General features: G+C 42.1%; 1 protein-coding gene across 9 annotated transcripts in view; it reads right to left on the bottom strand.

Annotated features, from left to right (window-relative positions):
* Positions 1–348: 348 nt before the first annotated feature.
* Positions 349–26,099, bottom strand: part of LOC108116057 (nucleolysin TIA-1) — an 87,478-nt gene continuing 61,727 nt past the window's right edge. For 8 of the 9 annotated variants that reach the window (XM_017227760.2, XM_017227761.2, XM_017227762.2 and 5 more), the window contains exons 4-8: positions 12,058–12,133; positions 2,835–3,202; positions 870–1,211; positions 550–718; positions 349–492 (exon numbers count right to left, since the gene is read on the bottom strand). In XM_017227760.2, coding sequence (XP_017083249.1) covers positions 451–492; positions 550–718; positions 870–1,211; positions 2,835–3,202; positions 12,058–12,133 — 997 coding nt within the window. In that variant the 3' untranslated portion in view covers positions 349–450. The remainder of the gene's footprint in view (positions 493–549; positions 719–869; positions 1,212–2,834; positions 3,203–12,057; positions 12,134–26,099) is intronic. The other variant, XM_017227766.2, reaches the window with a different exon arrangement.

Genomic DNA, 26,099 nt, shown 5'->3' with positions numbered 1-26,099 from the left:
TTGCTGCCGCCGTTTCGAATACTTAATCTAGGGTTAGATCTGGTTTACGTGTCTTTTGGTAGCCAATAATGCTGCACCTTTTTACACTTCGGGCATGCCATAAACCTGGGCCACTGGTGGTTGTTGCTGCTGCTGCTGCTGCTGTGGTTGTTGCTCGTTGTTTGCGACCTGCTGCTGCTGCTGTTGCTGCTGCTGCTGCTGTTGCTGTTGTACCCAGTGCGAGGGATAGTACAGTTGGGGGATATAGTGTTGCTGCTGTTGCTGGTGATGCTGGTTGTGGGGCTGCTGCTGCTGCAATTGGTGGTGCTGCAGCTGCTGCGTCTGGTAGGGCAACTCCTTCACATATTCCCCGGACGTCTGTTGCTCATGTTGTTGCTGCAGCTGCTGTTGCTGCTGCTGCTGTTGCTGTTGCTGCTGTTGTGTGGGATACATGGCCATCCCTCATGGCAGCTACACGAGCAAACTGGGCGCCAGCCACTCGTCCTCCGCCAGCTAAACGATGCACAATCGTTAGGCACCGCCAAATCATCGAAATCCTCGAGAACTCACCTGTGGACTAACCTGGAACTGCTGCATCGGATAGGCCACCACACCGGTTGCCTGCGGCAATGCGCTGCCCACGCTTTGTGTGATTTGTGGCGCTGTGGCGGCCGCTGCACCGGCCAATTGAGGCTGTGGCGGAACGCTCTGCCAGGTGCCAGGCAGCTGTACGCCCATTCTGTAAGAAAGAAAAAATACGGGAAAAATATGTAGTATTACCCTTTTGATTAGTCAATAAAATATTTGAAGAAGTTTAAGAAAATTAGTAAAATATATTAAATTATTATTAAAGATTAAAGAATTAATATTATTGATAAATTAAAACTCACCCCATGTAACCCGCCTGTTGGTAGCCGAATTGACCGTAGGTGAATCCCTGCATGCTCTGCAGGAACTGTCCTGGTTGAAGGGCGCTGGCAGGAGCTGCAGCCGGATATGTGGGTGCTGGCGGGTACCAGTATCCGGCCACCTGCTGTCCGTAGGCAGCCGCAGCGGCTGCCGCTGCCGCCGAGCCAAAGGGGAATCCCTGGGCCAAAGCCCCACCGGCAATGGCCGACATGTGGTTGGGGTCACCGCTCTCCTTGCCCCACGCACACTTCACAGGCTGCTGGTTGATCTCCGTGTTGTTCACGGCCACGATGGCGTGGGTGGCCGCCTCCTTGGTGGAGAAGCTAAAGTGGTTACAGAGAATAATAATATTGGAAATCAAACATCAACTGTATACTCTTTTTTGATAGGAAAAGTAACCATAATCATGGCCTATTAATAGTTATTTTCGGGATTCTAACTTAAAATTGTTTATTTAGCTATTTATGTTTAACTTTTAAAATTTCACTAAATTGCTTAAAATTATATATTGTTTTATCTGTGGAAGTTTTTTCATAGCAAAAGGCAGATTGGCCTGGTTTAATTTCCGCTTAACCCGCTGCGGCAACAAAGCGCAAAAGTGGTACAAGCGTCTGTGGAATTGTTTCGTTGTTGCTGGATTGGTTATAATGATGCAGCAACTCTGCCACAGCTGCTGCTGCACTTGTAGTCCCCGAGCTCATTATGTTACAAAATGCCAAACAATGCCTCCGCTCCGCTTTGGCTCCCCCTTCCACTCACTTTCTCCCCGACTTTCTTTTCCCCTTCGCTGTTTTTTTTTTGCATCACGTTTGCAACACACAAATGAGTTTTGGAGCAGTGCACAAAAGGCGCCCATGGACATGGCCAGCAACTGCAATGCGTTTGTTGCCCGCCCTTCGCTCTCATCACACTTCACTGATGCACTTAGAATAAAGTAGGATTTCTAATGTGGCTCAAACTTTCTAAAAGATCAAGACTAAATTAACTTTTCTAACAGTAAAGAATATTTGATGGTTAGTTGGTGATATAGAAAATATAAATAAATAAATATTTTTTTGTTGGATCTAAGAACTATATTGAACTTTTGCTCAGTGCATGAATCCTATCCGTATCTGCCCTTTTGGTTGCGGTGGGGTGAACTCAGTCCGTCGTGGGCCAACGGCTGCCATTAAAACCCTATCAGCATTCGTGACGGCAGCTGCGATCTCCACCGCCAACACCACCGGCATCACCACTGCACCTCCAGCACCGCCGACTCCTTGCTACGGTTTTTTGCCCGCTCGTACCATTTTTTGTTGTTCCTTTTTTTTTTTTTGGTTTTTACTCTTTTGCCGTACCATCGTTGTCGTCGCTGTTATTGCGGTTCATTGTTCTGTTTGTAGCTTCAAATTTGCCTCTCAACGTTGTTGTTGTTGTTGTTGCAGTTTTTGTTATTGTTGTCGAGTGTAAAAGTGTTGTTGATTTATTAACGGCGGGCGGTTTGGGTGGTGCCCTCAACCTCCCCACCACACACACACACACAGTGATATGGCGTGTGTGCACTCGGCGACAATGACAATGGGAATACACAGCAATGACGATGACACCATAGACCGCAGCACACGCACACTCACGCTGTCACCAAATCAAAATGGCGGGCAACAAAGGGCTAATGTAGCATACTTATCGGGGCGCACAAAAATGGAAGAAGATTGCTCAATTATTTGATCGATTGCCGGATCTTTACTTCTTTATGAGAGGAATAGTACTTAGAAAAACAGTTTTTGACTCCACTTATTCGCTATTCTTATGTCATATTAAGTTAAGCCTTAACCTACAACTGTGTGTTGTTCGAAATACTTTTTCTGGTCTTTATGTAAGCTAATATATCCTTATGTAATCTTAATAATTTTCCATTTAACTCTCAATTAATTTTCCATATTTTCTCTGTCCACCTATCAACTTACCGCACAAATGCATATCCTTTGTCCTTGAAGACCCGTATCTCCTGTATTGTGCCGTAGGGCGAGAAGGTCTTCTGCAGTATCTCCTCGTTGAGGAAGCCGGAGAGGGCTCCGTTGATGCCGCCACAGTAGACAGTGCAATTGGTGGGGCTGCTCTGATTGTAGACCTCGTCAAAGGTCAGCGGCTTTGCGTTCACTGCAAAACGGGAGATATGACAATGAGATGCGGGATGGATTGGTGGGATTGACGGGTCTATGGGATACTCACTGTCTGCCTTGGTTGCCGGCGGCTTTCGAGTAGCCCAATTTGTGCGTATCGAGCGCGAGCCCAGCCATTGGCCATTCATTGCAGTGATGGCGGTTTCAGCCTCCTGCAACGAGTCAAATTAAATGGAGAGCGCAATTAGCTAAAAGCCGAACCCATTTACGCGGGTTTGTCTAGCCGCTTAAGCCGCTTACAGCGGCTGCTAAGTCTCCTTCGAAGACTTCTGTTGCTTTTTCAGCGAGGCCAACCCAAAATTTATAAACAAACAGCTCAGAAAGTGTTAAGGAAAAAGCATCAAAAGTGGCGGAACACTCAGAAAAATATAATAAACTATTAATTATGGGTTAAAAAACTTAAAGTTACTAAATTTTTATTCAGTTTCAATATATAAATGTTAAAGTTTTATATTTTTTTTGTAATAGTTATATCTTTTACTCATGTTTCATACATTTTAATGATTTCTTTAAGTGCTCAGGCAGCCACAAAAAAATAAAAAAGACATGGGAACAATCGCGTTGGCTGGAAAGTTGCTCCTTGTGGTTAGCAGGCGACATTGTTGCTGCTGCTCTTTGATTTTCCTTGGCTGTGTTTGTGCAAAGTAAAATAAAGTTGAGTAAAGGAGGTGGAAAGTGGGCGGGATGAAGGAGGGGTTATATACGTAGCATTTACAAGGCCGTGCACAAATTATAATTTCAATTTCGCATAAAAGGTAATTCGTGCGTATCAAACGTGATTCATGCCGAAATGATTGCAACTGCCAGAAGGTCTTGCATGCAGTCTGCTTTCAATGTGTGAGCCAGTAAGGCAGGCAGTCTCTATATATATGTATGTGTGTGTGTGTGTGTGTGTTTCTGTGTGGTGGGCGTTTCATAGCAATTTACTTGCGGCACACCAAAAGACCGAAGACCGAAACCGAGCGGAGCCATCCAGCTAAAGCAATGCAATGCAATAATGGCATTTGCGGCGCTGCAGACGCTGCTGCAGCTGCTCATTGCACGTCCTTTAAATGGCGGCAAAGTCGAATCCGCATCCGGATACGACTGCGGCTGGCAGCAACTGTAACTAGGCACCTACAAGGGCCCTGCCACCCATCTACTAACCAGAGAACCATTCGCCCACCTTGGCCCCCCAATGTTCCGTCTTCTGCTTTTCTTTTTTTCCATTAATTTTCCTACTCTTTGTGGCGGCTACGTGCAACGCTCGAAATCAGCGTTGACGTGCACCGGCTGAAAAACGACATTTTCTAACCGAAACTAGACTTAGTGAGGGGAAAACTTTCTAGGGGTTTTCAAGAGTAGATCTTGTTTTGAGAGAGGGTGTAATTGTTAAGCGGTATTAAAGCTGTTCCTTTCAACATTTTCAATCTGTATCATTAAATTTACTAAGAAAATGGAGAAATTGAATGAGAATAAGATTCGTTTTTCTCTTTTAACTTGAGATGAGGAAAATTATGCTTTTCTATGAATCACATACGAAAAGAAAAGCTTATAATGATCCAGGTGACTCAACAAAGTGTCCAGCATGAAAATTCTGTGAAATTCAAAACGGAAAACAAAGAAATCCAAGCCAATAATTCATGTATTTCCTGAGAGCTTCGCCTAAAGGCAATTATCGTTAAACGGACTATCACATTAAAGTATGAAAGTCTTATGTAAAATGGCCTTTACAAGGGGCTTAAATTCTTTTTGTATAAATTGCTGTGTATTGGTTTTCTTGGGCCTTTAATTTAACCACTTGAGCAAAAGTCAACAATTGAGTGCTTGCCCCGTCAGCGATAAACCACGCAACTGTCGCCCAACTTTGGCCGTAATTTAATGTCTGCATGTGTAAGTAAGAGTTTGTGTGTGTGTGTGTCAGGATGTATGTTTGCTGGTGTGTGTGAGTTTGTTCCCGGGCAACGTCGCTCAGTTTGCGTGCGTGCGCATTTTTATGCATTGCCAGTTGCATTTTTCATATTTGCATAAACTATAAATTTTACATTTTTTAAGCGATACGCATCGTTGATTACATATACACTCACGTTCCCTTACAGGAACAACAGCAACAACAACAACAGCAATGGCCAACAACCACAACAAGAACAAGTCCAGCAAACAATACCACAACGCCAACCATCCATCCCTTGACTCTTCTCCGATTTTCTGCCGGGCATGAAAATGTTATTTAAATATTTCACCATTGACTTTACGGCAGCTTTAAGCCAGGCCTTTTTTGCCCGTTGTTAGTCCTTTCACAGCGGGAAGCATCATTCAGGACTTATCAAAGGACAGACACTTCAAGTGCAGTTACAAGTGCAGTTGTGTGCCGCCTTCTTTGCCAATTCCAATTGCAATCGCATGTGTCAATGAAAATTGTCTTGCCATGATTGTGTGAGGATTAGGGGAATGAGACAGAGATTGTTAAACCAACTTTGGCCATGGCTAATGCAATGGCCAAGTCCAGACACACGCACACACACACACACACACCCACATACATACACAAAAACTTGTCCTGACTGCAACGGACATTTTCGGTCGAGTTTTTCCAGTTTTCCCCCAGCTTTGACAAGTCTTTGAAGCCAACAAACTTTATCAATCATTTTGGTGGTAAATTGCTTAGAAAACCGGATGTGAATGCTGGTGAAAGGAGAAAGAAAGTTAACGGAATAATGGAAGCTAATAAAAAATAGTGAAACATAATATTTTTTTGGTACCAAATGTGAATTTAAAATAATATAAAGTAAAAGTTAAAATCAAACTTTCCCTAAGATATAGTGAAAATGCCTTCTCCCAGTTAATCCATTTCAATTCGGCCTTCTCCAAGAACCCTTAATGAGTTGATTATAACACAATTTCGGGCCTCAAGAGTCTCTCGAGTAATTTACCAATTCATCTTGCTCAAATGAAAGCTCGACGACCGCAATATGGCACCCACTACGAGTTGTCAAACTATTTATGAAAGGCCTGGCCCCGAAAACCGATTCGAGACCAAAACTGTTGTTGGCAAGAACGTCTAAGCTAATGGCAAATCTACGGCATTGGGTCAAGACTGCAGACGGACGACAATGGAAACGGCTTTGGGTTTTGGCCCATTCACATTATTGGCAGTTTGAGCGACACATTTTCTTTGTGTGCGGCTTTTCCTGTTGTTTTGGCTTGGGCGAAATTAATTAATGGTGAATGGCAAATTTGCAGCTAATAGGAGGAAAACTTGAATCGTTTTCCGGTCTGTCGCTGTGACAACCAACATGGCTTGCACAGTAAGAAAAATTTGAATGAAACGATTAAGAAGTTTGAGACTTCAAAAGGAAACTTAAAGTTTTAATAAATATTTAAAGTTAGCATATTAATAATGTATTTCAGATCGAACTTATGTGTTTTTTCATTCAACATTCTAGTTTCAGTTTCTGTATTGACTCATAAATTAATTCGCCTTTGATTAAAAGTTAAGGCCTGCGTCGAAGTTTTTCCTTGTAGCTGGAAAATTTCCTAAATGACAACTTCCGCTTTCGAGATAAGTTAATTAATTTTCATGGACATGGCTGGCTGAAAACTTTTCCTACGCGCGACACTCAAATTTAAGAACATTTTTCGTTGCGTACAGATTGAATTTTCAGCGAAACTTGTGTAAAGTCAACTGAGACCGAGAGTGAGGCTGGTCCCTTTGTAAATATTGATTACTTGATAAGGCGCAGAATCCTTTAATGCTGCGGACCATGGCTAACAACGGAAATGAGTCGGGGTGGACCAAAGTTTTTCTGATGGTTGTGGATAGGGGACAGGGGGCAGGGGGCAGGGTGGCTTTGGAAAACAAGACCAAAAAGGCGAAATACCTTCATTAAGCGAATGAAGAACAGCAAAAGTAAGTTGAAGAATTTTTAAGTGGTTTAAAAGGGTTTTGTCATACTTTTCATGTGGATCTCGCCGGGATCGACCCCTTTATCTTATGGCCACAAAATGGGGGCTGCCGCTGGTTGCGGCTGACGTTTCGTGTGTATACAAAACACCGTAAGCCGAGAGCAAGACATTTTAAATGTTTATTAAAACAATAAGGAAATGGTTTGTGCCGAAAAACGGAAAAAGGCCAGGCGGAAAAGGAAAAACAGTAGCGAAAGAAGGTGAAAAAAAGGCAAAGGCTCAACACACCCACACATATACAAAAAGGGGATAATCCCCGCCTGCACATAGACACCCTGGCACATGGACACATTCAGGGAAAATAAGAAGGTTCTGGCTTTTCTTTCGGCGACCGTTTTGTCTTAAAAAGGTAGCAGACGCCCAGTATTTAGTGTTGGCCCCTTCTCTATACTATATATATCTTTTTTTTTTTTCGTTGGCTAAAAGGTTTTCTTGCCATCCCAACTCCTAAGCCGGTTTAGCTTTGTTCTTCGGTCAGATTCATTAACGTGGCTATTTAGATAAGCGTGAAAGTAACCAACCAACCCACCAACTAGTCAACCAGCCCCAAGTTGAATATTAAAGCTGTCCAGATAAAGCACCCCAGCCTACACGAAGTCGCAGTTCCGATGATGATTTTTTGATATTTATAAAATAACTCAAGTGGCAAATCGTTTGCTCAGTGGAAATGCTCTTCCATTTGCGGACTCCTCGAACGATAATGATGGCCAGCATGATGATGTTGTGGCCATCGAAAGGACCAGATAAGGCCCAGTCATCTTTGAATCTGTCTGGGCCAGTCAACGGTAAAAACTGTTTTCATTCCGCTTAGGCCCAAAACGCTTTTCGATTTTTGACCACACACACACAAACACACACACATCGACATTTCGGATTGAGTTTCAGTTTTTGGGCTGTGGGAGTTGTTGACCAAAAAATCAGTATTTCACGCTAGAACGCATTTTTGTCAAGGCATAATTCCATGGGATTTATTTATGTATGTCAGTTCTGTCCGTTGTTTCCCATTCGGCATTTCGGCCATCAGCCCCCTGCCCTCACAATTTTGGGCCATTTTTTTTATAGTTACTGCCCTCGAGGTTTGAGCTTATGCGTGTGTAGGCAGTTTGTAGTCCGTGGTGTCCCTACATCGCCCCCAAATCACTAGTTCCTGAATTATTATGGAAAGCATAAAATGAATGTCCAGGCCATTTATATTTATAACCGAGTTTTGTACGCTTCAGCAAATTTATTGCCTGGCTTGAAATTAAATAAATTGAAAAGCACTAAGGCTGCGGGGGAAAACTTTAAAGGCAAACTGATGCTAAAAAGAAATATATTACGAATATTAAGGAATTGTCAAGAATTCTGTTTGATCAATTAGCTGTGATTTTGGCATATATTTCGAGACAGTCCTGGGTCAATTAAGGTCTGATTCATTTATTTTCGTTTGGAAGTTGTTCAGGGTTTGGGAGAAGGACACATTTGCAGTCATGTCTTTTGAAAAGAGATTTAAATATGAAGAAATAAGTTAATACTTCTTTAAAAGGTTCAAATTAAGTCACAGTATCCATTAATATTTAAGTTAAAAAGAGGTTACTTCCCCAAAATTAATTAGCATCGAAGGGGTTAATCAATCTCCTAGTGGTTGATCATATTTCTCATAATTTTGGCCCTGGCAAGATGGCACGTATCGCAAATTAAGGCCAATGTATGCGGAATGCTTTTTAATTTAAGTGCACATGCACATGACAAGGCAGCCAGCAGGAGCAACACGCAACGGAATCATAAAAGAAACATCACAACTGGCATTGGAGTGGGTGTGGGTGGTTGGTTGGGTGGCTGATGGGTGGTGCTAGGTTAACCACAGGCATTCTGTGTGCCGCGACAACGGCAGCAGCGACAACAATAAGAACAAATGATAATAATGCAACAATGAACTGCACAAGAAGATGATGAAAAGAATGAGGGGGCGTGGCCGGGAAGTCGACATTATATCTTGTTCGCTGCACACATTGTCAATTCGTTTGCCTTCGCGTCCTGCACTTTTTTGTGTTGCCCTCTGCCTTACCACACCCCCGCACCTCAGCACCCACCACTTTTGTGGCAACTTTTAAATAAATTTAAGTGCATTATACAACGAAAAATCTGTCGTGGAAAAGCAAAGTAAAGGAATGGCAATGGCGGTTGGGAGTAATGCGATTAAATGCATCTCGGAGCCCTGAGCCTGCCTTTGTCTCCATAACGTTGGCAAATCAGTTTTGTGTCAAAAAGAAAAGCCACTCAAGATGCAGTGCAGGCGGTGATTTCCTTTCCTGAATTTCCTGATCTTTTTTGTTTTCCTCGTACTTTATTTTTTTTTCTTGCCATGTGAGTATGCAATAATATGTTAATATGCCTCGGCTATGTGACAATAACAGAAGCCGTCAACAAAGACGGCAGGCATTAGTATTACGGTTGGAGCTCAAGGAGCAGGAAGTACTGATGTACAGGAAGAAAAAGCTGATTTACAAAAGGTTCTTAACTTTATTTCAGAAATTTCTCAAATTTTACTAACTCCCAGAGATCGTTTTGGAAGCTTTAGGACCTTTAAATTTGATAGATCAGTATAAAATCTATAATGTCAGAATAATTGGTGTAAAAATACGTTTTTTTCAAGTGTACTCTCCTCCTGGCATCGACATGTTTATTGCGTTTAATGTTTGCGTAAATTTTTTCGTACTTGCTGGCTGCGTTGTTGTTGTGATTTATGATGCTAATGACACGCAGACAGGCATCGTCTTCCCGACTTCCCATGCAAATGCTCAGCTTGCCTTGATGGTTATTAAATTATGGCAATTTGTATGCGTCGCACAGAAGGAGTTGGGGAAAAAAGAATAAAATAAAGGGAGCTATAGCTGCGAAGGAGATGTGATGCTCTGGTGTTTATTTAAAACATGTTGCCAAACAATTTGCGTTAAATATTTCTCGAGATGCTTGAGCAGATCGGGCATTTTGGCATTCTGGCATGGGGCTTATGCAAAGCCCTGGCGATTGGCAAAATTTCATGCGCCGGCAAACGGAAGTGTTGAATGAAAGAAAACTGTTTCTTCCTTTTCCGCTTGCAGTTGCCATTGCATACGCACACACACACACACACACATGTCATTTCGATTGCTAGTGTGAGAGTAAGCAGTAAGCCATTCGAAAAATAACTTTTCAATTTCCGCAAAACCACAGAAAATATCAACTTTGCACAAAAATTTAATAAAACTTTTCGCATAAATAAAATTTGCATTAAATCAGCTGCAAGCGACGCCGGCCCAGGGATAAGGGGGCGTGGCGGCTTAGGGCGTTCCCCCGCCTCTGTGTACAAAACGCATGTCGAGAAACTTAATTTGAAATATTTGAGTTTGCTATTTGGCCTGCGAGTGTTTGTGTGTGTGTGTGTGCATTTGTGTGTTTGCACTTCTTCCTCTTTTCGTTTGCATCGAAACTAATCGAGAAAGTTCGAAAATTGGCATCCCATTCCCCACTTGCTGCACAAAAAGTTAACTAGTTAGCTGTAGAGAAACATTAAGTATACGCCGCATTGGCCATAATTCCAACTAAAACAAGTCAGTTGCCAAAAAGGCTTCGAGCGGAAAGTTCAACTTTGGCTTAAATATATTTCTCTAACTCTATACGTATATATATGCTTGAATGACAGCTGGGCGTGCCATAGAAGGGGGAGTGGCAGCAGCCAAGTGTCAGAGATTATGTTGTATTTGCACACGACACATTCCAACGCAAATCCGCGCTCATCTCTTCGATGTCAAACAAATCATTGGCTTGCCTGCCAAATTATTGGGCCATGTCTGGCACACACACACTTTATAGCATTAGCATTAAAATTTAATTAATAATTTTGAACATTTTGCCGCCTAATTGACTAGCAGCACCTTTGGCTTTTACGCCTTCTCCGGCAACTGATTTGGCTTTTCCCAAAAGTACATGCGAGTGTGTGCAGTGGCTTGATTTCGAGAGTTCTAAGCCTTAAGCTTGCGCATTTTTTCTGCTCTACTGACTGACACGCAATTCGTTTGGGCTTAGTCTGGCGTCTTTGATGGTTTAAACAAAGTTTATGGCTTGAACTTTATGAATTCTGCTTAACTTTAAATCAAGTTTATGTATTGAAGAAGAATTGGTAGTAAAAAAGTGATATTACTACTATTCTCAATCTATTAAAATAATATAAAGTTCTGACTAAAATGCTTGATTCTGAACTTGAACTATGTGATGTATCGAATTCCTGAAAAGGAAAAAACTTTTCCTGAAATGATTTAACCTTAAAGACCTGCCATAAACTTAGTAAAAGACCCTGTCTCTGATTTCTCTGGGACTTTGTCGAATTTTCTACCTATTAGGCACATGAAATTCAATCACAACACATACACACACACTCTAGGATATGGAGTCCTGCCAGCAGTTACTTGGACCCTTATCAGTTGCGGTTTAAACATATTGAATATGATGTGTAAATGTTTACAGTGCCCCAAGGGTGGTTTTCTTGGGTTATTCTTTCTTTTTTCTTCGGTTGAGCCTCGGGCAGAACCCGTGAGATTCGCTGCATCTGTGGCCATAAAAAAACATTACAGATTCGTGAGCCGCACGCTTTTGATATACGAGTGTGTCCATGAGGAAGAGAATAAAATCAAATACTCGCCCCTTGGCAGTTAACCGAGAAAAAGGAAAAGCAGCATGCATTAAATCTTAAAAATGTGTTCGCTTCGTTCGGCTTTTCTTTGGCTTATGTATATCTGAAGCGAACGAAGGGAAAATATATGTGAGGTTTTCGGGGTAAGGGTGGGCAAAGCCACAGGTGTCTTTTGATATGTTAAGTTGCTGGGACGTCAACCGGGATGCCAGCTAAAGTTTCCACTTGTTTTAATTAAGAATTCATTTGCCAACTTCACCGAAAGCGGCTTTGGTTGTGCATATGTGTGTGTGTGTGTGTGCTTACTTAGAAAATTAAACTTGTGTAGCGACTAATGCGAGTTTGATTGAAACATTTCTAATTGCCGCCGAAGGAAGCCTTTGATGTTGCAAATCTGCTGGCATAGCTTACCGATTTCTTGACAAAGCTGACAAAGCCATAGCCCTTTGATTTCAATGTCTGCGGATCGCGTACAACTCTGCAGTCTCTGCAAAAAAAAAGGAGAAAATAAAATTATTTAATCTCATGAATAAAACTTTTCACAGCAGAGTGAGGAGGAGAAACAATTAAAATGCAGCTTAATCTAATTTATTTTGGTAATTTAGTGTTATCTGTTTAATGTTTATACACTTCTGACCCAGAGCCCCGTCGAAAGGGATAGAAACCAGAAAGGACGGCAAGACCCTTGAGCAAATTAAAAGGCCAACGTTCGGCCAAGTAAAAGTCAAGAAGCAAAGTCGATGTCGACATTGGAAATCCAATGGAATTACGTGTAAGGAAATATGAAGCGTTGGGCGGAGAAAACCAAAACCATTGCCGGGAAAAAGGGGATTTGGTAATGGAAGTGCAGAGATATAGAGAGTGCAGGCCACCGCCTTCAAAGGGTGTATCTGGGGGCGTGGCCAAAAGGGGATTTGGCACGGCCTCCATTCTCTATTCTCCAATCTCCATTCTCAATCCCATTCGAAAACCCGTAACCCCGCCAAACCACCAAACCACGTGTCGTGCCATGTCGTGGACGCTGCTCGAGAATCGGGCGTCAGCATTCGGCTTAAATATGTTGGCCCGTCCAACCTAAGCCACGAAGAAATATTTAGCTCCCCCCCTTTCGGGTTCGCCACCCATGTGTGAGCGAGTGTGGGGGCCAACCGCAACAGCAACAACAAGCTGCCGGAGCAACTAGGCAACCAATTTAGGATACTATAAAAAATATAGTGCTTTCTCAATTCAAATATTTATAATGAGGATATTCCATTTTTTTGAACGAAGAATATAGTTTTTATATGTCGATAATCAAAGAAGAAAGAAGTCAATTAAGCTTTTAGTTCTTGTATAACTTTTTATCACTTTCCCTCGGTATCTTTTTTTCAAAGTGCATTTGGAGCCAGAAAGGCAAAACCCGCATGTCGACCACGGCATTTAAAAAAGGCCAACTTGATTGTAAATCACGATAAAAGTCAATTTTTAATATGAGTTTTAGTTTAGCCAGTGTTACCCCCTTCTCCATCCCATACCCATTCCCTTACCCAAACCCAAACTCACCCACCATGTTAAGTGGCCGACGAAAAAAAAAAGGGAACGTATTTTAATGGCCTTTGGCGCTTTTGGCTTTGCTGGCGCTTCAAGGTTGTAAATTTATGGGTGGGCTGGCCAGAAGCGAAATTGCAATGCGATTGCCAGCGAGATTCAGTCGATGCACACATAAATATCGAACAAAAAACATATTTAATTAAAGTTTAATATTTATTAGCTAGCAGAGGAATTCGGCTGCAATTGCTCGGGGCCGAGGCTTGTCTGGTTTGGTCAGGCGAAAGGTTTTCTGCCGGGCAAGCAAACAAACATACAAACACGATGTTAAAGGAGCTAATATACACTGCATGTAAATATTTGGTGAAATAATACGTGAAAAGTAAGTCATAAGAATGAAATTCCCAAGGACTTACGATCTTTTTCACAAAAAGTATCAGAAAATACTATTCAATAGGATATTTAGTCTAATTAGACTTGAAATTGGTTCTTTAACTATATAACCTTCCCCAAATTTATTCTCTGTGCAAAGATTACGTACATTTATGTACAACCTGGCTGCCTGTCAGCGGTACTGACTTCCATTGGCAGGGATTGAGCCAACAAATTAAAGGCCAGGACAGTATGTGCACTCCCTTTGAGACCACCCGGTCACCCCCGCTCTACCCATCTCCCTGGAGTATATCATATTTCACAATCGATAAACATCACAGTTCATATTTTCATAACGTTTTTGTTTGAATATTTTAACATGCAGACACAACAGCCGGGCAGTGTGTGGGGATGGAGTACAATTTCCTGCTTGCATGTAAATACAAGTTCGAAAATGTCTGTAAGTGCTCTTCGTCGCTTCACACAGCCACATTCACATCCACTTTCACATCAACATCCCACATGCCACATCTCAGGGGCTGCAATAATATATTTGAACATTTAACAGAAAACAAACACAACCTTTGTGCCTCAAGCCAAGAGATTTCCGTGGAGGAGCATCGATGGCCCTCGAACTGCGTTTGCCACACAGTTTGTTATCATGCACGAAATGCTTGGAAAATTTGTAGGCAACGGCTGCAGCCAAGGGGGCGTGGCAGCAGCTGTGCCCAATGTTTGTCCAAAGAATTGAGCGACGAACCCGACGGGAAAAGTGTGAGGGAGTGCACGGGAGATGCCAAAGACAACCACAAAAGTTTGATGTGTGAATCGGAATCTTAGATACCCTTTAAAAATAAAACAATATTTATTATTAAAAAGCAAATTACATATTAAAAGGTTTATATTTTAAGCACAATACTTCAATGTCGTTAAACAAATTTAAGTAAAGTGAGGAAGTCAATAAAATCGAAGAGAAAACCATGGAAAACTCTTAGGGAAAGGATAAATCCATGTGCATATATAAGCCTCTTCCGTCTTTTCATTCTCCCCCCTTTGCCATGACACGACTTGACTCAGGCCAATCAATATATTTTTTACAAATATTGGCAAAAGTTTTGCTTTTGGCTTAAGCTCTGTGCCTGATACTCGAAAATAAATTTAACCAGAAGAGAGAAGGAAAATATTTTGCTATCTTAAGTGCATAAAACTATAAACGTTAAACAAAATATTTCGCATACACGCACGCACTCATACAAATGCGGTTATTTATACTGCATATACTTTTTTTTTGGCTTTATTCCCAAAGCCTTTGGCCCGGGACTCGAGTAGCTTTTGGCCCGATCTATTTTTCGGGGGGCTTTTCCGGGACGAAGGAATGTTTGCGGTGCGCGCTGAGCGCATTAGTTGTGGAGTCCTCGCTATTTTGGCCTTTGCAATTGGTTTATGCCAACAATGCAGCTCCCATTTCAGTCCCTGCCCCAGCACCGAGCCATGTGTTGGGAAATTCTTTTGTATTTGAATTAAAATTGCATATATGATTTATAGACGCTTCGAAGTTGGCCGGGCGAAATAAACTTATGCATGGGATTTTTGTGCAGCGCGATAGTGAAATGGGATATGTAAGGCAAGCCCATTGATAGCTCTTCGAGATATAACTCTTGAGTTTGAGTAAGCTTTTCCCAAAAGCATACTCAAAATATGAGCATGGATTTTAAAACGAAGCATTTTTAGTCAGGGAATAACCGTTCTGTATATTTATTTCCCTCTTGAATGTTTAATTTCATGATTCCCATGCCAACTTTATGGCTATTGGTTTCTCTTTATCAGCGATTCAAATATAGACATAAGAAGTGCCAGCAGAGTGGCCAAGAAATCGAGTAGTAACATATTTATTAGGGCGTAACTTGCCTACGCAACTTAACCAGCAATTTGCAATTTCCTGGCCACTTTAAGAACATTATCTGCTACCCATCGGCATACTTGGCAGACATATAATTTACAAATCTGGGGGATCGGTAAAGGGATCGGAATCAGGCTGGCAGGACATGCTAAACACATCAACAGCAACGGCAAACACAAATTACTCAGCAGTGCAAACAAATGAAAAGCGATAATATCGCGTACACCACAAGGGAGGAACTATATGGAATGAATAATATATATATATATATACATCGGGTATAAGCTGGAGCCAAGTCAAAATCCCTGGCACTAAATCAATGAATTGCGGTTGTCCTTCAATTTCCTTTTTGGCCAAGTTAGTAAAGCGAGAAAGCGGAGCTCATCGCATCGCATCTCATTCAGCATTGGCATCATCATCATCATCATCATCATCATCGACATTGAGTTGCGTGTTTGAAATATTGAAATATTTTTGTTGGCCATGTTTACACATCGGGCTATTGACTGCGCACAGTTATTCTGAATTTCATTTTTTCGCTTTACAGTTTTGAATTTCCACAGCGAATTTTTCGCCAAGCATTTTTATTCGATTTGTGTTTGTCTCGTGCTTGCATTTTATTGGCTTCCTCTGCGCCGATAACCCTGATGGCTGATGATGATGATTTCCATTTCCTTGTTCGATTGCCAATGCGGGCGGCAGGGGCGTGGCAGAGTTACTTCACCGCCGCCCGTTCAAATACCAAATACAGTTGTAAATTCAAATGAAATGCAAGCGAGCGCATTGTTTGAGCTTCGGAATGGGTGGAAAAAACCGGGAATTGGTTGGGGGACCCTTCAATTCTGGCTTTTTGGTTAGCCAAATATTTAAAGTGGATTTCTTGGAGCATTTTATGAGCTTTCCACTGCGGCTGCCTTCTTTTATTTGATTTGATTTTCCGGCCAGTGGCATCTGCCGTCCCAGAGAATTAAGTAATAAATTTGGGTTCGAGGAAATATGTATGCGGTTTGCCGAATCCAAATGGCAGACCGTGCTGTATTGCTGTGAATTACAAATCCGTAAACGTCGCATCTTTGATGCGGCATGCACTCTCCAAAATGGCCAAGAAAACACAAAAAAAAAAAAAATACCAAATACAATTGGAAAAAAGGAAAGCAGAGCAAAGTCGGGCTCATCACGTCCTTGTCCTTGTCCCCGTGCCCAGACATCGTTACATTTATTTACACCAACATGCAAAACTCGCATTGAGACAATTTCATGCTCATCTGCATAAAATCAATTCCATTTTGGAGACAATTTGAAGATTGGAATACAAATTTCGAATTATCAACATGGGACCCGACGTCAGGGAGTCGTGGCAAAATGGCCAAACCGGCAGCGATCGCAATCAGCATTGAGACCTGACCCCCAACTTTTCCCATTTCTCCGCTGCTTTTCTATCCAGCACTGCAAGAAAATGTTAAAGATTTTTTGGTTTTGTATACGTTTGAAATGAGGCGATTTACACTTTCTCTTTTTTGTTTCATCAAAACCTCAATTTTATGGTCCCTAAATTACACAAATTTCCAAAAGGCTTTTTCACCCTTTTTTATTTACCAATTTAGAGCATTTTTATTGGGCCTTTGATGATGCAATTTCTGAGTGTATGGAAGACCATCTATCGCTTGGCTGGTGGCTGCGGCTGCTTGACTTGTGTTGCTAGTTTTCCACATCTACATCCATTTTTGGGAGGAGCAGCAGGCTCTGGCTGCTCCTGTCCAGGCATTTACGCCATTCACGATGCGACGCGGCTGCTTTGGTGGCCTCTTCGTCCTTTTCGTCCTGCCAACGTCATGCATACGTAATGCGCCTGGGGATCCTGGCAGCAGCGACTGTCTCACTAATTCCAGGCCAGCCATTACGCGTCTGTCTGGGTAAGTGTGTTTGAGTTCGAGTGTGTGTGTGTGTGTGTGTGTCTCCAGTGCAGCGGGAAAATTATGTGGTGTGTGATTTGCCATGGACACTGAACGTTTCCCGTTTGCCCCCCAATCGCTTTTCCCGAGGTTTTCCCCGCTTTGCTATTGAAATTTCCCTTTGAGAGAGTGAGAGCGAGAGCAAGAGGCGGAGCTGATATTTCAGAGCAGAAAACGAGAAACAAAAAGAAGAAATTTGCATGCAACTCGTTACGCTTGGCACTTGTGTGTTAAGCCCGCTCACCCCTTAACCCCTGACACCCTACAGCACCACTTTTTTTGCGAGCACGTAGAGAAAAGTGTAGGCAAAGGATGAGTAAGAGGTGGAGGAGCAAAAAGCCATATCGATTTTGCAGTAAATAAAACATTCAAAGATTGAAGTTGCCGCTTTTGAGCTTAGCCGAATGGTGTGTGGCCTCCTTTTTTATGGAGTGCGCTTCCTTTTATGGCTTCCGTTTCTATAGCAGCTGCCGCTGTGTGGTGGCTCCACTGTTCTCCACTGTTCTGGCGGCGGGTGTGGTGGGGTCCCACTGTGGTGCGCTGAAGGGACACTGCCGCTGCCAAATTGTAAATATTTTTGTCGGCCACGTAGCGGCGCAGGAGAAAATATTGCATTTCTCGCTTGGCATAATAAACGATGTGCCGGCAAAAAAAAGAGTATAAAACACACACACAGAAACCGACAGAGTACCGCCAAAAACCACGCAGAAATACCAACAGCTGCACCGCACAAAGAATACCACATGTACACATTGGACAATGCGAGGATCTTTGTAAAGGGCGGTGGGTAAACAATATGGTTGGATGGGTCAGCCATAAAAAAGGACAGGAGGAACTGTTGTATGGTTTAACTACCAAGGCGATTAAATTTACTTTTCGATAGAAGTTATGGAAATCTACTGTAAAAAATGATTACAGAGTCTTATCCTTGTAAACAGTTCAGAAAACATATTTAAGTCATTAAAAAGTAATAAATTTTAAATCTTATAACAATATAAAAACTTTTTACGTAAATTTAGTATTATCTTTACAAATATTACCGCGTTCAAGTCTTTTTTCTTGCTATGACGACGACACTTATGAAAATTTCCTTGAATAAAAATGGATTTCCCATTTTGGAAAATTTCCTTTGCCTACATTTGGGCGCCTTTTGCTTTTCCCTGACATTTGGCAATTCTTTTTATTCAATTTGCGTCCGCTTAGTTGAATTCTCATCAGCTAAAATCCTTAAATGGTCAGTCCTGTCACATATGGCCAAAACGTCGCCAAAGGCAGACAACGGGCAGGGTAAAAAAAAAAAGCTGGTAAAATCAAATTAAAATGGCGCCGTTGTCCATACATACACAGGCAAATCCAGCAACTTTTCCTTCCGTATGTGTGATCAATAAATTATATAAGATATAGCTCTATAGCCGTGCTCTTCCTTTCGGCATTGATTTGACATGAATTATTGCGGGTCCCTCGTCCTTCGTCCATTGTCCTTCGCCCCGCCCCCTTGTGGACAAGAGCAATTCCTGAAAATCTTTCTCGTAAACTTTAAGGCTTCCGTGAGAATGGATAAATTCCATTAACCGATGCCAGCCGCAGGCTAAACATTGAAGTGCATTTCCCAACCGACCGAGCGAATGAAGCGGGCGTTATTTATAACGCAACAGAACCCCTCCCTATACTTTGGCAGAGCCCCTCTTTTATATATCTCCTTGAATCTATGGATCCATGGATCCCGCCCCCCTTGTGACCACGCCCGGACACACGTCAATAAAACTGCTTCAAACTGTCCACATTGAAGTTGTTGCCCGCTGCAACTGAAGCTGATGCCGGGGCGATAAGGCTACTTTAACGCTGTCCCCGATTTCTGCATGATGCCACACACGGTCGGCCCCTTTCGTGTTTGCCCCCAATAGTGGTTGATGGCCAGTGCATTGGGTGGTTGAGGTGGTTCAGCTGGTTTGGGTATATGGGTAGTTGGGTGGTGGATGGAATGGCGGTTTCAAACATGCAAATTGCTTGCGGTTCGCTTCGGTTTTCCCCGCCATCGCTTTTCCCCAATCCCCAGCCCCACTCAAACCCCATTCCCCCTTTGGCATTTTTCGCTTTCATTGAGTGCTCCGCTTACAGTTAACTCGAGTTTATCATGTGTGAGTGTGTGTGTGTGTTTGCTTTATATGCACGAGTGCAAAATGCAACAACAAAAATCCATTTAGATTAATTAGTTTTTAAGCGAACCAAGGCGACGCCGAGCTCCTGAGGCAAAGCTTAAATTTCAACAGGAAAAGCGGTAAATTCAAAAAGAAATTAACTTTGATTTTATAAAGAGATGTCTTTAATTATATAGAAATTCTTCAATAAATCAAACTAACGCGCTATTAATAGGCTTTTAATGCCGCAAGGTAGGCATGTTAGGTGGTTAGGGGTAATTATTTGGGGTAAACATTTAAGTTCATTTCCCATGTATTACTTATCTTAAACTTAATTTACACAGCAATCATTAATAGGCTAAAATCCTCGTAAAACCATTTGATTAACAAAAGAAGTTCTTCAACTAAAGATTTTTTTTTGTGCCTTCAAAAGGGCTTCTGAAAGTCATAAAAGCTGAAATACTCTTCTTTGTATCCTTGCGTTCGCCCTCCGAACAAGTTGAGACTCACTTTCTGCCCGACTACACTTGGCTAACTCCGTTCGTCGGCCATTCCGCACCTGCAGCCCACAAAACGGCGCTTAATGATGCCAAAGATGAGCGACCCCGGCGTGTCAATGGACTGGATGCGACCAGCGAACAGCGACCCCCGGACATCGGGCACATCATCTGCATCATCTACATGGCTAACTAAGCGTGCCGTGTTTGGCTGCTCCTTTGGTGTTAAACTTGTCGTACATGCACCACTCAGCATCAGCATCGCAGCCGAGTGGATCCACAAAAAATACGATGCGAAAGTAGTGAACTAAAGTTGGCTCAAAAGTTTGTTTATTACGCCGACAACGGACATACAACCAAAAAAAAAAAAAAAAAAAAAGAAAGAAAGAAAGAGGAGGAAACTGGAGTGGCTTTCACTGCGGCCAACTTTATGGAGTCGTTTGTAAATTCATCATCTTTTCAGCAGTTTATGCGCCAGTTTGCTGCCTACTTTTTGGATTTCGCCAGTTTGGAATCCAAGTTCTTTGTTTCGCTCTATTAAAAACTTGTAACAACTTGGCTCGTTATCCATTTTTTGGTAAGCATAATTTCATCCGGCATTCGTTTGCATGTCACATAGCCGGTCGGTCATAGTTGTATTGATAGCCGAGCGCTGGCAGCAATTAAGAGGCAGTTCGAAGAAGCCAAGACAAATGCCTCAGACATTTACTTGAGCTGCGAAACTTTGATTGCTTTGGGCCAGAAAAGGCTAAAAAGTGGATAGAAGGGGGCTGAAAGAAAGTTTTCTGGACAAAACTGCGACTCCAAAGACTGAGACAAAGATGAAGCTGGGGACATGGTCTTGTGATACCCCTTAATTTTCGGCAGAAAATTGTTGGTGTTTTCTTAAGTTTTGTATTTCTTACATAAATTTGTTGCAATTTTAAATCTATAGGTCCAGTTTTTGTCAGTTTATTGTATTTAACGGGCTTTGATGGCGAGATAGCCTTGATATTCTTCTATAGTTGTTTCTAGTTTAAATGCTGATTAATTTTAAACTGTTCTAAATAAAGCTTTCCTGTTCTCTGAATTTCAATGACTATAGTATACCCTTGGTGACAAGAAAGTACTTGGTACAAGAAGCACATTTTACAGCATCATTAAGGATAAGCATCGCTGGCTGGCTTTGAATTTGTCTCTTGCCATTCTGCGCATTGTGCGATTCACTTCCTTAAGATAGGATTTTTTCACATTTTATTTTTTTGGGGGGGAGTCTACAAAAGTCAGATAAGGTAAACTTTAATCTTGAATTCAACACCAATCGCGTGGGGGTTCATTTAGGAATGCCGGGCCAAGCCAATTAAGAAATAATTTAGAGCGCCAACAAGTTAACAAGTGTGACCTTTCAGTGCCACCTGCCACTCGGCCACCTTTTGTTGGCCATGTGGATGGCCAAAAGTCCGTAAATAAAACTCGAGATTTCCAAGCTGACCTGGGCCGTGAAATCCTAGCGAAATCCTTGGAAATGTTTTATTAGCCCTACGTACGCTTGAATAAGCCAGCTTAGCGGAAGCTATCGGATTTTATGCTTTTGACTTTTGCAACGAGTGCACCAGCGTTCCTAGCCCTCTCCGCTGACCTGGGAGTTGCATTACCCACCATTTTCACTTGCCCTCTCGCCGCTTTTCCTGTCTGTCTTGGCCAGTCCATCGGCGCTTAAGCTGTGTGCCTTGCAGCAGCTTTCTCTTGCCGCTTGTTGGTTTTTGTAGCTCTTTGTTTTTCGTTTCGTTTTATGGGTTTTGGTGGCGAGTGCACCTTTGGGTGCTGATTATCTGTACGTGGCTAATATTTGGTTTTATTTTCGTGCACTTGAAGGAAAATCATGAAGTAGGAAGTCTGGCTTTAAGTTAGTAAGAATAATGGATATTCTGATTGGTAATTCTATTTAAAGTTACTATCCTGAAATATCATATAACCAACATATCGACAGGACAAATATCTCTATTTTCCCCAAGTGTAGCTGCTGCATTCCACAAAGCTTTCACTGGTCAGTGTCCCGATCATTAAGTCGATAGTAGGTAGTCTTAAGAGCATTCCACTGCGGCAGAGATTTCTATTGTGAATTGCAATTGGAATTTCGAAGCACGGTGAGGGGATGGGCTGGGGGGTCATAATGTTATTGCACACATTACTGTATTGGCAAAATATTTATTTCATGAGAGCGCTGCTCGGGCATCAATTTTCGGTATTTCGCATTGAATGGAATTTCAGTGCAGCCGGCAACATATGCTGTGAAATACACGCATCCTGGCTGGCATCCTCATCGTCCTGAAATGCGAATACAACACAACAAAGAGCAAAGAGCCGGGTTAATCCAGCAGCAGCTGCAGCAGTGGCAGCGGCAGCGGCAGCGGCAGCAATGCCCATATGATGGAGCTTCAAGCTCCACTTTCCTCCTGACCAGGCTTAGTCTGCTTTCCCCTGTGAGTGTGTGTGTGTATGTGTGGATGGGGTGGCTGGGTAAGTTAGAAATATTGAAAAATTTTTTTATTGAAGCACGATATATGAATCGCAGACGCAGACTGTGCTGCACAAACACAGCAATGGGCAAAGAAAACAAAACATGAAATCAAATTCCATTGCAAAGGAGTAAGCTTTCGCCAGCCTTTGTTGGGAAATATTTTAGATTTCCAACAGATGTTCTCGTTCGTAAACAGATTTTTAGAAATCGTCTCCTGCCGTGATTTGCATAATACTCGTGGCGAAAGAAGAGCTTTTCACGCGTTATTGAGAACGGAATCGATTCGGGTCGATGTTGAGTCTTCGCCGTTTGCTGTTTGCTGTTTGCCGTTTTCAAGAGCTCTGTTTATGAGTTCTCCCCCGAGTGTGTTTTGCATATCCCATCGCAGCGGAAGTTGCCATTGTCCTTGTCATTAATTATTCACTGGTGAAGGATAGGTGGGAGGAGGATTTTGAGGGCTTACCAAATCATGAGGTGGGCCCTCTCATGTTGCTCTCATTTCGCAACAAAATAAAGATACGACGTAGACAAAAATGTTACTTCCGGTGGCCATAATTGATGATGTGCTGCCACAGATAAATACAGTGGGTCAGATGCCACAAGAAAAGCGGAGTACAGTTGTGGGAAATTTAATATTGATCCCACTGTTTCGGCAACAAAACAGGAAGCAGCCACTCCATAGACATAAATATTCCTCTGCTAATAACACACACAAAAGCGTACACTTCCGCTTACGAGATGTAAACTTGAGGGTAAACTTTTCCCCCGATTTCTTAGCTGATTGAAGACCGATTGTCTGTGTGGGTGGATATAAGATATATATATATAATATATTTTTGTTGCTTAGCGTGCTTCTGGTGGTGTTAGCTAGACAAACATCAGCTTCATCATATTTATAAATTAAACGTCATCGATACGATACATCGATTGAGGTTGGCGTGCGGAGGGACTGCCAGGCCGAAAACATAAAAATGAAATATTTATCATCTAAGGCGGTATCACTCGACGTCCCAATAACAATGCTCGATTGCGAACGTGCGTTGGCATCTGCCGATTGCCGGCAATCAGCGCCAAAAAGGACGAATGTGTGTGGCTGATACGGATACCAGACCTCGTCGAGCCTTTCAAATTTGTCATCATTTTGTCATTGGTTTTTTGGAAAGAGGTCTGCTTAATTTCCTTTCGAGTGGCTGTGATTGGACGAAAGTTGAGGCCATTAAACAAGCGGACATCGATGGTCATTTCATTTATTCATACAGCGAAAAAAATCTTAATGAATTCAGAAATTTATTCGCGAAATTTAAAAGAGTGGTTTTATTATTAAATATATTTCCGTTTTTTGCTTACCAAAGACACTGAGAAAACACATTTCCCTTGATTAAAATCATTTTTCTATATTTTTCTTCTTAGGTTCACTTGCTTATTTGTTTTCCAAATCGCATAATTGAATACCTCTTTTTATATAGCTTCATTTCAAATTCCGAACTTTATTAAAAACAACTTTTATTGTTTTAGCTGCACAAATCCCCAGTGTAAAACACAGAAAGCCAACAGCAGAAAACGAGAAAAACATTTTTAAAGAATTGAAAAATTTAATGCACAACAAGAAAATTTGTTGAAATGGCATCAACTTTTTTATGGCAATCAATACGAAGAGGCGGCCAAAAAACAAGGCAGAAAAAACAACTTGTACCAATTTGGAGTTTTGTCATAAAAAATTGAAAATGTCAAAAACAACGTGGACATTTTGCCAGTTTGCCCCCATACATGTGTGAGTGTGTGCTTGGCTGTTCCAGAGTGTGTGTGTGTGTGTCGCCGGCATGTAGTTGACATCATTGATTGATTTAGCTGTCAATTGCATAATCACTCAAGCGTTATTGTTCGACCGCTGGGTGGTTGCAGGCAGCCTCTCGCTCGCTTTCAGTTTTGGTTGGTTTCCCTGACCCGCCCACTATTCCGTCGACATTCACCGCCCACCAATTACCACCCAACGCCATCTCCTCTGACTTCTGTTTGTCTGACTTGGCCGGGCCAAATCAATGGGCCAGCAGGGGGTATGAGTTTGTCCACGTGTGCCGGGCAAATATAGCAGCTGCCCAGTGTCAGGCAATTGTCAGCAAGCCGCCGGCCCTCTGGAACTACCCCCCACCTCTGCCAATAGCCATCACCCCCCCCGCTTTCACCACCCATACAGTTGCCTTGCAGGCGCTTTTGTTGCTTGTTGTTGCTTTTGCCCTTCATGTTGCTGTTGTAATAGTTGTAGCTGCAAACCGCAACAGCGCCAGCTGTCGGTGAGATTGTTACACAAGCATCCTGAGTCCAGAGTCCTGAACGGGTGTCTATGTGTATGTACAGTGAGAAAAACTGTTTGGTTTTTAAGTAAAATTCTTTAAAAATCATCATCTACTTGGGCTTATAAACAATCAGAAATAGATCTCTGAGTCTAATTTTTTATAATTTTTCTCTCAAAATGAACTTTAATTTTCCCTCAGTGTATGGGTGCGCCTTTGATTGTGAGCGCGTCGTATGTTTGTGCATTCGCCTCGCATATTGGCAACAGCAATTGATGTGGCAACAAATTAACATGCCGCAAATGGAAGTAATGGCCAAGTGTTAATTGTTGTGTGAGTGCGGCACACATTTATACCCATTCAGCTTTGGCTGGGCCAAACAAAGCATTCGGCCATTTATGGCCATTTAATAATGACGTGATTTAAAATTGATTTATTTCTATTTCGTAAGGTGAAAGACAGGAATTGACCCACAAAACAGAAAAATCAAGTCACAAAAAAATAATAAATTACCTTCATGGCAGCCCGATTGTCCTTGTTGTTATATGCGTTGCCTTTGGCCAATGGCATTGTTATTCGTATAATACACAAACACACACACACACACACACAGAAAGAGAAGGACCAGCATAAGTCCTGGCAAATAGAAAAAGAATGACCAGGCAGCCGGAGGGGCCAGTGAGCTTGTCTAGGCTTGTAAAAAATGGATATGTCAACGTCCGGCATGTCAACAAGATAACATGACCATGCCCACATCGGCTGCCCCTTGTCAAAGAAAAAGGAAAAAAGATGAACAAAAGTTCAAATCAACAAAAGCCAAGTCTCAACTCGGAGCAACAATTGTGGGCAGAGGTATTCAGCTTTCAGTTTCTATTTTTTTCCCTTCTTTTTTTTTGGCATCTTCACTGTTGTATTGCTTACCGAAAATCCAACTCAAAGTCAGCCGAAAGGCTGCTGAAAACATCCTGAGTGGGTGACCTGAATGAAGCCAAGATTAAGCAGCCAGCGGGATAGTTGAATGCAACAAGGAATATAGGAGCACTGAGAGAATAATTAGGATCCTCTCAGGTTCTGAAAGTTAAGAGTCTTAGAAAAACCAGATAAGCCAAGGCTCAAAGCTTACACAGCGATTAATATCAATCCAGTTTGCGTTATGATTGGGATTGCCTTTCTTAAGCTATCATCTAAAGAGAACCATCTATTATTCGATTTATAAAATCAGAAAGTCAGCTTTGGGGACTTCTTATGTTTCTTCTACACTTTGTATATATCTTTT

This window comes from Drosophila eugracilis, unplaced genomic scaffold (assembly GCF_018153835.1).
Source record: "Drosophila eugracilis isolate 14026-0451.02 unplaced genomic scaffold, ASM1815383v1 contig_2159, whole genome shotgun sequence".
NCBI lineage: Eukaryota > Metazoa > Arthropoda > Insecta > Diptera > Drosophilidae > Drosophila > Drosophila eugracilis.
Note: the sequence above shows the minus strand (reverse complement) of the source record. Positions and strands in the feature narration are given on the sequence as shown.